Source organism: Atractosteus spatula, chromosome 3 (genome assembly GCF_055471065.1).
Source record: "Atractosteus spatula isolate fAtrSpa1 chromosome 3, fAtrSpa1.hap1, whole genome shotgun sequence".
Taxonomy (NCBI): domain Eukaryota; kingdom Metazoa; phylum Chordata; class Actinopteri; order Semionotiformes; family Lepisosteidae; genus Atractosteus; species Atractosteus spatula.
Window position 1 is genome coordinate 17,863,815 of NC_142708.1, and position 12,921 is coordinate 17,876,735.

A 12,921-nucleotide genomic window follows, 5' to 3' on the forward strand; every position below is an offset into this window, starting at 1 on the left:
GTAGAGCCTGTTTGACCAGCTATATGCAAATTTCCTTGAATCCCAAACTGAAAACCTGTCGCGACTCGGAATCGGCTCTATTCGTGCTTCTCAGTACTACTAGCAATATCTCACCCTCAGCGTCTGGACGCCTTAGTAGATGCGACTTTCCTTATTTTTTACTACGCATTAACGACGAGCTGTTCAGTATTCTTGGGAAAGGGCATGCAGTACATGATTCATCGCCACATGTATTTTCAGGCTTCCATTTGTACAATCAGACATGAGGGTTTTGTAAGATGTCCTAAAGTGTTGTAACAGCAACACAAACAAAAACATCCAGAAAAGTTTAAAAGAAAAAAAGACAAAGCCCCAGCATTAAACACAACAAACGAGAAGCACAATTCCCTTAAAAGTGAATAAATCCCACGTGATTTCGAGACTCCTGACTGAAGGAGCGGGATTAGAAGGGCTTTCAAGAAGAGTGAATCATACTCGAGTATTATTTCCTGAGGAAAAAATGTTCTGAATTCTTTCAAAACACTCCTTTTATCAAGGGTCTAGAATCCTTACAAATATTGTGCAAGAGTCCCACGCATGCATTCTAGAACATTAAGTGTGAACAGTGTGTTTATTGAACGTACGGTCCAGGATTTGTAACTGGTCTAGACTTCTCTGTGGCAATTCATAAAGACTGAAGGTACCACTCCACTTTCACCCATTTCTTAACCATTTCATCCTATTCAGGGTTGCAGGCAATGGGTGGAAGGCAGGATACACCCCAGATAGGATGGTAGTCCAATCGCACAGCAGACACACACAGCAGGGACAATTTTCCCAGAAGCCAATTAACCTACCTGTATGTTTTTGGAGTATGGGAGTAATCCAGAACACCCAGAGGAAACACACACAAACACAGGGAGAACATACAGTACAACCTCCACACAGACAGCAACCCAGATCTGGAATTGAACACAGGGCCTCAAGCCCTGCAAGCCAACAGTGCTAACCACTCTGCTACCCCGTCGCTCAAAACACACAACTTAGAAGCCCAAATTCATCAAATTAAAAATTCTTAAGCCTTTTTAAATACACTTGGCGAAAAATTCATGACAGCTGCTTAATCCTTGTTTCTTAGGGAAATCTGTAGTATCCGACTTTTAATTCCACATAAATATTTTAAGGTTTCTTTTTATAAACAGGAGCAAGACATTCTAAGAAGGTTAGGGTAGTTAAATCCAGTTCTTCATAAAATGTGAATTGTTCTGCAGTTGAACTGTTCTCATGCAGTGTTCTCAATCATTTCAGCCATGAATGAGAAGTAGGGATGCCTACAGAAAAACAGGCAAGGGTTAGCCTGGAAACTATAACGAATAAATCCAAGCTGAAATGAAAAGGTGTAGAAATATACTTCTTGTATTTTCCCCCTCATTTAGAAAATATTTTGCCTATAACCATTTGTGACATTTCTAGGATTTAAACAGTTCTATGGCTCTTAGGGTAAATTTATGATGGCAGCTGTATTTAGGGGATTTGTGAAGTCAGAGTTCAGACAATCAGGACATTAGAAAATCGCAAAGGCAGTTTTATAGACATTTTAAAAAAGAAGAAGCAAACATCTATTTAACGATCTGTGATTCATGGAAAAAGACCAAGAAGTCAAGGCACGTCATGGGTTTCATGGAAGGGATTGTGTTCCCGCAAAGAAAAACTGACATGAAAAGCATTCTCCTCCAGGGGTTGGTATACAGTGACATGGGAAAAAATACACTGCATACTTTTAAAATATATTCACATGAATCAGTCTGGATACATGAGTGCATTAGCCAAATGCCTTCAACTGAAAAAAAAAAAAAGATGAATTCTATTGTCTTCGGTTCAATGATGAGTACATTGTAAATGAACGCTTTCTAGAAGAATTAGAATGCAATTCATACTAATCATAAGGTTTGACTACTTCTTGCAAGCCCAAGGTGTGCTTCATGGAAATAGTGAGGGGTGGAAAATTCAGCTTGACCTTAATAAGAGTTATTTTGAGGCATCTAAAAAAAAAAAAAGATTTCAGCGTAAGAATCCACATTAAAAAAAACAGGCAGAGAACAATGGGCTGAGAGAGATTTTCCCCACCAAATCTCAAAGAATTTAAAATTCCTCCCATTGCTACTTAATTATTTTCCTATTGTTAAAAGGTATATGGAAGAATAAAAATCAAGGGAAAGCAAGTATCACTCAAGACATGTTCAGATCAAGGACTGATATGGATCTATTCCTTGATTGCACTGATCTATGGAATCCTTGTTCTTGAAGTCTGAATCAAGCTAAGCATTTACTGTAATAATGTTATCTTTAGGAAGAAGGTCAGGTATGATTAAATGCCAAGGATAGCATTACATCTCCAGGTACTAAATTTGGAAAGGAATGTTAATGAAACTACTCCAAGGCAAGATTTGACTTGCTCTACAAACTCCTCTTATTCATTTTTAGTTCTAATTCAAGATTCACAACAAAAGCTATACTTGCATTTAGTTTTTACTGATTACTATTCCTTAACAGAAGAGGAAGTTTTTCGGTATATCAGACACACACATTCATCTGTTTTTTAGAAAAAAAAAACCCCACTATAACCACCACCACAATAAGAACTTTCAGAACAAACTTAGTTCTTATTATAAATAAAGAAAAACATCATAAAAAAAAATCTGCCTGGATACACGTTCATCCATCCCTTTTGTAACCGCTTCATCCAGTACAGGGCCACTGGTGACGGAGTCGGTCTCGAGAAGCAGCAGGTACAAGGCAGGATAGACCCTGGACTGGACGCAAGTCCATCGCAGAGCACACACAGAAAGAGATCCACTCACAGCACGGCCAGTTTTCCCAAAACCCAGTTAACATGACTGTATGTCTTCCGACTGCGGAAAGGAAACCAGAGCACCCGGAGGAAACCCCACATAAACACGGGGGGCACATTCAAACTCCACATAGAAACAGCAGCACCCCAGATCCGGAACTGAGCCCCGTGCCCCTGCGCTGCAAGGCAACAAAGGTAAACACTGTGCCACCATGCCATCCTTCTGGATAAACATATTGGTACAAATTGTTTATACATATTCACAAGAAACGTACATCAAGTATAACAAGAAAATCTTTTGGCAATTTCTAAAACGCATAACAGAAATATACACGCTTACAGTGAAAGATCTGAATTACAGTAGAGAATCTACAGTTTACAGTTACCACAGATTTGGAATAAGCATTTCTTCCCTTTGACTGTCTTTCAAGAATACAACACGCCTGACAAGTCTATTTTGGTGCTGAAAATGGCAGAGAGTTCTTTGCCGAGCAGATCGTGTAAGCTCATCCCATCGTGTGAATACACCCAACGCTCTCCTGTCCAGTCATAGCGTTTTGGCCCACTGAAAGAAAAAAAAAAAGGCATGATAAATTTGCAAAAATATGTAAAGCCAATACACAATGAGCTCCCTATAACCTAAGGACTAATTACAATAACAAGAACTACTTTTGGTCAAAGTTAAATGGGTATTTCAGATAAGAACTAAACAGTTTTGTTCCACTCGACTATTTTGGATAATGCACATTTAAGCAGCCAAGTAAAATGTATTTAAAAGAATAAATATCCATTCATATAATTACATTTTCAAATTATAAGAAGATATAATGCAGAATTTGTGTAGTGGTTTTAAGTCAATAAAACAGAGTACGTTTGAAACCCTTTACGAGTATCCTGGCTTTTGGAAACTACTATCTCGAAAGAAATAAAAGGAGCTCAAAACTTTCCTTTGTGCCTCATAAAGCATCTTACTCAGATGCAGTAACGCAATGCAAATCATAGAAAACATCATGAACTAATAAAAAAATGTTCCCCATTCCCAGAGTGCTGCATGCAGTGTTGTTAACTGCTGTGAAGAAAGGATGGACAGCTGTATGCCACATACCTCACAGGAGAGGAGAGCCAGATCTGTTTATTTGGAGTCTGCTTGTTAATAACGTAGGTTCCATAGTCACTACTTATCTTCACTGTGAGTACCCCACTCTAGAATGAAAAGAAAAACACAAGCTTTCCATTTTCTTTTTCAAACAACTAATAATTCCCAATTACTTCACATTCACCCAGATCATGATTTTTCCCAAATTTTAGTCCAAAACTGTAATTGTATCTACAGATGTGTGACTGACATATAACACTATATGAAAATAATAAAACTCTCTCATTGTCTGAAATGCATTACAATTGTGTGCTTTCAAGAATAACTCATCCGTGTTTGTTATGAACACATTAACACTGGATGCAAACCTTCATTAAGGCACAGAAGACACTTTTGATCAAAACATTATACTTTCCAATAGTGCGAATTATGTTCTGTCACTTAAACTGAAGATATCTGTAAGTGCCACCGCAGTCTGTCAGGTTTTGGAATAGCAGTTACTCCTGGGACTTTCTTGACATCTGTGAATTTGCAAAGACGTCAGTGAGAGATGCATCACTCCTCGGTGTGTGTGTGAACTCCCCTTGCGGAGTGATGCGGGGCTTGTGGGTCCAGGAAGGAACAGCTCCGATAGGGGGCTGGTTTGGGAGAGCGTGTCCACACGTCTTCATGCTCGTGCAGCACGAGGTTTGTGGCCATGAAGCCAACATGTAAACAGCTGGCGGTAGAAAATTAACTTGGGCAGGTAGATAATTAAAATAACTCTTGATCAAAAAATGAAGGCTTTAAACTTATGCAAGTGCTACAAACTTTCTCTGAAGCCATTAGTTATTCTCAAGGTTGCAACTGAAATGACAAAAATACTTACCCAAACGAAATACTAAATACTAAAAAAGAGTAATATATGATGGGCACCGAAAACCCATAAAACCTAGATGATAACTATGTAACTGACTGAAAGAACATCATTTATAAGGTGATTTACAAGGGCAAAGCTGAGTACTGTATACTCAGGGAGGCCTTGATCTGTGGTGAGATTAGTTCTGTAAGGCTGCAAAAGTGCCAAGGCAAAGCTAACGGCAAACCTCCAAGGCACATATAATTGCATTTCAAATAACATCATTATATCTTCTAAGCCAAGTTTACTGAATTCATTTTCTTTACCTTACTTCTTTTAAATAGTGCTGCATGACACGTCAGCACACAGAGAGCAATTACAGAAGACAGGACAGCCATTAGTGATTCATGTTTTCCTCCGGTCTTAAAATAAGCGAGTATGCTACAGGAATATCACAAACAACCAGACACAAAAGGGAAAATGCTACTTTTTAGCTTGAAAAGTAGAAATCATGCTTATTTGTTATCCACACTACTGCAGTTATGGCAAGTATGAGCTAATGAATTTTCCTAGGCAAGAAAAAACTGCAATGAATGTTTCATATACAGTATGTAGATATGGAGGATTCAACTGACACATCCCTTGAATGTTAGGGCATACATATACTCTTACATTGTCCAAGTTTGTATTGGGTTGTAAAAAATAATACCTGGAAAATTTTAATGAAAAAATTGTGCACCTTTTCTTTCATCTTTCACGTTAACATACTACAGGAGCTATGACAACATTGTTTCACACTCTCACACTGTTTCTGAAGTTACCGTTTGAATTTAAAAGGGAAAAGTAATAAGGACTATTTAAGATAGAATATTCTACTTAAAGCCAGGAACAAACTTTTGAGTTTTGCCTGAAACTCATAGTGAAGTGTTCATCTACACAATACCTTGAGATTTTGTGAAAAAAAAGTTTTATTTCCCTCAAGTCTGTCTTCACAGCATTCATTCCGTACGTGATACAGGTCACAACACTATGAAGTGTAGGTGCTGTCTCTTAAGAATCAACGGCACAAACAAAGTTAGCAGAAACTTAGATAAGGTAACAATCAAAAATTTACAGCTGTGTACACTGATTTGCCAGCCTGATTAGAGTGAGGCTCCCACACCCTTAACAAGAACAAACAGAACTCAAATTCTTTGGAGATGTACTTTTTTCTACATGTAATTCTATTCCACCAGGGAAAGTAACCAATGGAAACTTGAGAGACTCCTTCCACAAAAGGTCAAATTTACAATGACAGAAATATCTTTTTGAACACAGCCATTTACTGTATTTGTCCTGTAGCATATGTGCAGTTAAAAAGTACCGTCTAAAAATAAATACCATCTAGATTTTAGGTGTACGGTAGTTGATTTATACATTCTGAGTCACCTGCAATTTTATCACACATCGACTAAAATATAAAATTATGCTGGACAAATGCAGCAAAAAATGCACCACTTAAATAAACTTGTACAGTCTTATTTTATGTTACTGATAATAAAACACATCTTCCAACTCAAACTGCAAACCAGAGGGTATAAGAAAAAGGACACTAGTTTAAAAAAATATCTCACCTTCTTATCAGTACATTTATCCCCCAAGCAAATGTTAAACACAGCGATATGTGGATATCAGCCAACTAGACTCTGGCTGGAATCCTGTCCTCTGTGGAAAATCAATAACTTTCTTGCGCCTGGAGAGACACAGACCTCTGTGCTGCCGATGGGGAGCCCAGGTCAAACAGCACCACTCAACCAGTCCTGCGCCAACCTCCTGAAACTGCTTGACGACAGGAATTCCTGACAGCAGGGGTTCTGAGCCCTGGTGCTGGGGACCCAAACACCTGCTGGTTTCCATTGCAGCTGAGCTCTTTACTCATTAAGTCAGCTGACGAGATGCTTGGTTAGAACCTTTAAAAGGTTCTCTATTTTCTATTCCAAAGTTAGAGATTTTAAGTTACTTAAATTACTTAAGAAACAGAGTAGTTAAAAGGTAACCTCCTACATGTTTAGGACTTGAAAAACAATTAAAATAAACAGTTTAATTAAAACTTATCATGAGGTCTATTAAGGGTTCAATTACTTAATTACGTGCAAAGGTAGAATGAAAAAAAAGCAGTAGGTACGGGGGTACCCAGCCCCAAGCCCCAAAATTGGGTACCCCTGCTTTAGACATCACTAAGTAATGCCTCTTGTTACTTCTAACCCATTGCATTCATGGTAATCTGAGGACAACGAAATGGCAAGTAGCTTTTCTATTTTAGGATTCAAGTAGATAAACTGATAGGGGCACTTTAGAATATGAACATAAACCCCTGAATGTTTTTAAAGTCTGATTTAGTCACAGGCTTTGGCAGAAGAAGACATAATTCCCCAATAAAACATTAGAATCCAAATCAAGACTGGGATGTTTGAATAACCCGTTTATGTTCAGTTCAATGCACAGAAAGAACTTTGTGCGTACTGATCATGTGAATGATAGTGTTTCATAGCAGTGTTTGCTAACAAGGATGACACTGCAATATTGCAGCAAATTACTTCATTTCAACCAAAAAAATAAAGACATCAGAAAAACATCCCCTCTGCTATACAGTATTTCACTGTAAATTGGAAAGGCAATTTGTATACAAGCAGGCAGATTGAAAAACATGAAATGGACCAAACAGCTAGGAAATGCAAATCTTTAACCCTTGGCTGGAAACCCAAGAGTGGAAAAGCAGGAATAATTTTTCCATCTTGCTCAGCCAGCTGAAGAAGCAGTTTGTTGGTGTTTATTTTGACTGGTATTTCGCTGTGAGACACTATGCCCAACCCCACTCCTCCACCCTGCGCTGGCACACTTCAACACTAGTATCTCCACACTGCATCTGATCAGAGAACAATGCTGCACTCATGTGTTTACAGAGACATTCTCGGCCCACCCCAACACTGAAAGTATAGCTTTTCTGTTGCTGACAGCTGTGTATTGATTTGGAGTTTACTTCTCTTGTCACTTACACAACATGACAGATGGGAACCTAAAAATAAAACGATACCAGCTATTTTTTTCCCCATCCCTCTCCAGCGCCAGACAATACAGAAGAAAGGGCCTAGAGCACCACCCTGAGGTCTGAAAGACTTACCCGGTAATAAAGAACGAAATGACAAAGCCTGCTTTTAAAAATATCTTGTAAACCACCCCTGTAAATCGGGCTGACAAATATTTAAGAGCAAGACAAAGGTTTTAAACAGCTGTAAAATGATCTTCAAGTGCACAGTAATCACTCGCATTGACAACGAGAGTCTGACATAAGGTCAAAGCTATGGATATCAACTTTCTCATACAATTAATACCACTGTCTCTATACAAGTCACATTTGTGTTCTCCATTTAGAATTAAACATACTGAATGCACCCTGCTATGACAACATATACAATATGGACATATGGAAAGGTAAAAGTTTTTTCAGTAGTTACTTATTTTTCTGCATTGACACATTTGTTTCCTGCCTCACACCTACTGCTTGCCGGGACAGGCTCCTGCTCCCCTGTGACCCTGCAATCGATGAAGCGGTCGGAAAGTGGATGGGTGCATCTCTTGCTATTCCTTACTAAAATTCTATTCCCATTGTATGCAAATATCCAACTCAAACAGATTGATCCACAAAGCACAATTTCAATCTCTTGTTCAGATTCCAAGGCTCTTGTTTTAGCGACAGGACTCTGAACAAGGTCGCCTTATAAGTTTTCGTTTTTTTTATAATGAGCATAACATAGCAAGTGGAATTACATGCAGACACACGGGGACAGGCTGAACACTTTTGTGGAATTTGAAGGTCTTTCATTTTAGGAGCCACTTAGGAGCTGCCACATCTGTGAGAATGTAGAGCAAAGAGGTGCGTCAGTTTGCTTTAAAGGACTTTGCCTGTGAACAGACCGTTTTATAAAAACGGCAGAACTTGATGAAGCTCTTCTGTAGGCGATAACAATTTCGACACCTCTACAGCTGCAAAATTGACAAGGGTATACGTGCGCATTTGATGTGACCATCCATTCACACGCATTTAATCTTTCCATTTCTAAGCATGCATACATATACCTGACCACTGCTTTATCTATCCTCCTGGGCTCCTCTGGTAATTGGAAGGTTCTTAGTTCAAGATTCAGGTGAGGCCCTACTGTATGGCTGTGCAGATAGATTTTCCGTTACTAAAACCATCCTTGACCTACAGACCACATCACAAAGAATAATATCTTCTAAAAATAAATATTCCAGTCTAATATCAATGATGAACTGTTAATGTTATCAGAACACGGGTGGGGAATTTTTCTTTCTGCGTTCAGGCACATGTGATCTGTTTTTCTAGTGCCACCTAGTGGATCAAACCCTACCTGTTCAATTGGACAGTAAGAATATACTGTAATAGCATGAAATATTCCATTATACTTCAAAAAAAGGCAATACTCACTGAAAATGTAACATCGTACTCTCCAGATGTGAATGGCTGATCTGTGAGATCTTCAAAGTATTCTGCTAGAGCATCCAGCGTTTCCTCAGCAAGTTTTTCATATGTAGCTTCCTCTAACACACTGCAATGTTGAAGAGAGTAGTTGACGGTATTGCTGAAGTGGATGGAAATTAACTGTTTCTTTTACATTTTATTATTTCAGAAATCACATATTATGTTATCTGTTATTTAGTGTAAAACAACTTTCACAGTAAAAATACATTACACCCGCAATAACGTGCTAAAATGTTTCAGAATATAACTATTGCACGCACCTATTTACAGTATGGCTTCTTTGACTACGAATATAACGATCGCACTCAGTACAGTATGTTTCAAAACTGGTTTATGTTTCAGCTTTAGCTTTCCCCCCCAATACCTTAAACTGGTGCAAAATATTCACCAGTTACCAAACAATACTTGAGAAAAGCTTTAATCAAAGTTTGTTACCTTAGATCCGATGCATTTTCTGTGGTGAAGTGAATATTTGCCCCCAATACTCTTCCAGGCAGTTGTGCCACAAGCAACTGAAATTAGGGAAACCAGCAATAATTTGACTCACAAGGCTCAACTTAATAACACCAAAGCGCTGGCCTGCCTATTTCGTTGTATAATCATCACTCGATAGCGACATAATCCAATCAGCTGCAATTAAAATACACTGGGAATTACCAATTGTGCAGTAGATATAACTATCCCCAACAAACCACAAACATCTGTCATCAGTCATCGACAGCGCTGTCCTCTCTTCTGTAACTGCAGGCAGGTTAGAGAGTTACCGAACGTCTACTGCAAGTTGACTCGTTTGAACAATGAAATCCATTTAATCACAAAATAAGTAGTTAAATAATGAGACACGTATGTAAGGGTCTGTCAATCTGAATGCAGAACCTTGGGGGGCTCCCGGGCGCCTCCGTACTTCCCCAGTGAAGACGCTGCCCACCCGGGTAGGTGCCCGGCGCACCGGGGGCTCTGAAAGACAGACAGGCGCTTTACTGCGATGAGCCTCACGGTCTCCACACGAAAAGCGTCAGCAGAAAGGCGGCGAGCTGACAAAATATGGTCTCCGCTTTCTAGGAGGTACAAATGAGCCAAGAAACTCCTCAACCTATTTCAGTGTGTCAAAGAATCAACAATCAAAACACTTTGTGTTAGATAAATATCATCAACGTAGTTAAGAATGGAAAATGTATCAATTCAGATTTGTTAATTCTACCGTTACCGAGCTATGCGTCTAAGGATGTATTTATTCGGTATCATAAAAACAGACATTCAGCATTATTAAAGTTTTCATGCATATCGAACTACGTACCTTGACCTTAGCGACACAGCAAACGCTGTACTTACATGATTTGACAGGAATGTTTTAGCCTTCCAACACGTGTATGTAGCTGATGATGCATTCGGAGAAGTCAAATTGCGTGCGAACTGGTAAATGCAGACCACTCTCCTACTCAGCCCTGACATGGTCTCTAAAGGTGTATGACATTAAAACGCGACCACCAACTATGAGACCGATTGATAGGGTCTGAAACGATCGACTTCTCAAATTCGGTTGTATTTGTCTATCATGATCTGTCTGTGTCCGGGTTTCCAGCAAATCAAATAGTGCGTGAGATCAGCCCCAGGATAGCCACGCCTCTGCCCTTGAAAAACTGTAAAACTCACTGCGTTATCACATGGCGTTCCCGCCGAAAGTTTAAAATGCCCATTTTAACCGGGTGCGTAGAATTGCTGTTCTTTCACCAACGTGTTAAGGAAATAGATTTGGTGATTTGACATTAAGACGTGGTATTTATTCCTATATATTCTATAGGGATAAACTGGAGAAAAACGGTACTACAAAAACTTTAAATTACGCATATTACATTAAAAATTGAGAGTGTTAAACATTTTAATTTTAATAGTAGAATTTCTAGGTCAGTGAGAGTAATTACCATTGATTATGTTTAAAGCGTCTCTACGGTGGGCGGTTTTTTTCACTCATTGACCACTATAATCATTAATGTATAAACTATTTAATTTGCCGTCTACCAAAATGAGAAAGCCTGCCATCTCTTGGCAGCCGATAGGTCCTACAAAAACAAAAAAATGAAAGCAAAATGGAGGATTGGAGTTCTGCTGTACCAAAAATCTCAATAATCCTTTAGCAATTTAAATAATTTTGCAAAAAGGGAGCATATATTTTTTTCTATATGTAAAGAGCAGACATTGTAATGTTCATTAGTTGTCCAATAATGAAACAAGCTTTTAATGAACAGCTAGCTTCAGCTAGTCATTTATTTCACGTGCTCACGTAATTGTTTTACACTTTTGTCCTGTCGTAATAGTGTCGTCAAGTAACCTGAGATGCCGCACAGTCCTAACATCTATTAGTACAATACTAGTGTATTTAAGTTGCATTGCTAAATATCATTACAGATATATTACATAAAATTATGTTTAGAGAATAGATAGATAAGACTTTATTGATCCCAAAGGGAAATTGAGGTGTTACAGCAGCCCAGCCCAAGACAAGCAAGACAGACATCAGAATAGACTAAAACTAAAATAAGTACAGCAATACAAAAAAAAATAAGAGTTAGGTGTGTGCAAAATATGCTAATAGTCACTGTAAAACAATAACATATATACAAAATGCGCATGGGTTGAAAAAAACCCACAGTATAAACAGTATATTAATGCAGTGTCCAAAAAGTACATGAGTGCAACATGCTGTCCATAGATTAGCAGATGAAGGGCTTATAGGCCTAGCCTAGGGCAGTGTTATACACCCTGACAGCCGCCGGGAGGAAGGACCTGCGGAAACATTCCCTTGAACACCGTAGCTGGAGCAGTCTATTGCTAAAAGTGCTCCGCTGCCCAGTAACAGTCCCATGAAGTGGATGAGAGGTGTTGTTCATGATGGCTGTGAGCTTGGTCAGCATTCTCCTCTCAGCCACCACCTCCGGGGGGTCAAGGCAGAGCCAGCCTTCATGATGAGTTTATTGAGTCTATTTATATCTCTTGCCATGATGCTGCCGCCCCCAACACACAACAGTGTAGAAGATGGCCGCCGCCACCACTGATTCATAAAAAATGTGTAACTCAGGTTGAAGATGTACTGCAGCACTCCATCCCTCTACCACCAGCAGGGTGCAGCCCCACCAGGATGATGCGACAGCAGCCATAGTGCACTAGTACACTTACCACACATCAGCTATCAGCAGGGAGGAGAAGCCAGTTCAGAGATGGGGATTATTAGGAGGCCATGGTAAAGGCCAATGGGACATTTGGCCAGGATGCCAGGGTAACACCCCACTCTTTTTTGAGAAACAACCACAGACCAATACTCTATGGGTCTTGGACCTAAGATTCACATCTCATCCAAAAGACGGCACCTTTTACAGTACAGAGTCTCCGTTACTAAACTGGGGCATTAGGACCCACACAGACCACAGGGTTAGGGCCCCCTGCTGGCCCCACTAACTCCTTTTCCAGCAGGGACCTTAGTTTTTCCCCCAGGAAGTCTCTCATCCAGGTACTGACCAGGCTCACACCTGCTGAGCTTCAGTGGGTTGCTAGTTGTGAGTTGAAGGGTGACATGGTTGCTGGCCAATAAAACAGCTTATAAGACGTAGGTTCAGCGACAA

The 12,921-nt window shown here is 39.4% G+C and overlaps 1 protein-coding gene across 2 annotated transcripts; it reads right to left on the reverse strand.

The window, feature by feature from the left end:
• Window positions 1-2,493: 2,493 nt before the first annotated feature.
• On the reverse strand, window positions 2,494-10,838 carry fxn (frataxin). Of its 2 annotated transcripts, XM_088909921.1 has the most exons (6): window positions 10,637-10,838; window positions 10,181-10,261; window positions 9,740-9,816; window positions 9,251-9,371; window positions 3,936-4,033; window positions 2,494-3,395 (listed from the first exon to the last, which is right to left on the reverse strand). In XM_088909921.1, exons 1-6 carry the CDS (start codon window positions 10,754-10,756, stop codon window positions 3,257-3,259), a joined length of 636 nt encoding a protein of 211 aa, XP_088766047.1. In that variant the 5' UTR covers window positions 10,757-10,838; the 3' UTR covers window positions 2,494-3,256. The 2 variants fall into 2 exon arrangements, with proteins under 2 accessions (XP_088766047.1, XP_088766048.1); XM_088909922.1 differs by lacking the exon at window positions 10,181-10,261.
• Window positions 10,839-12,921: the final 2,083 nt, after the last annotated feature.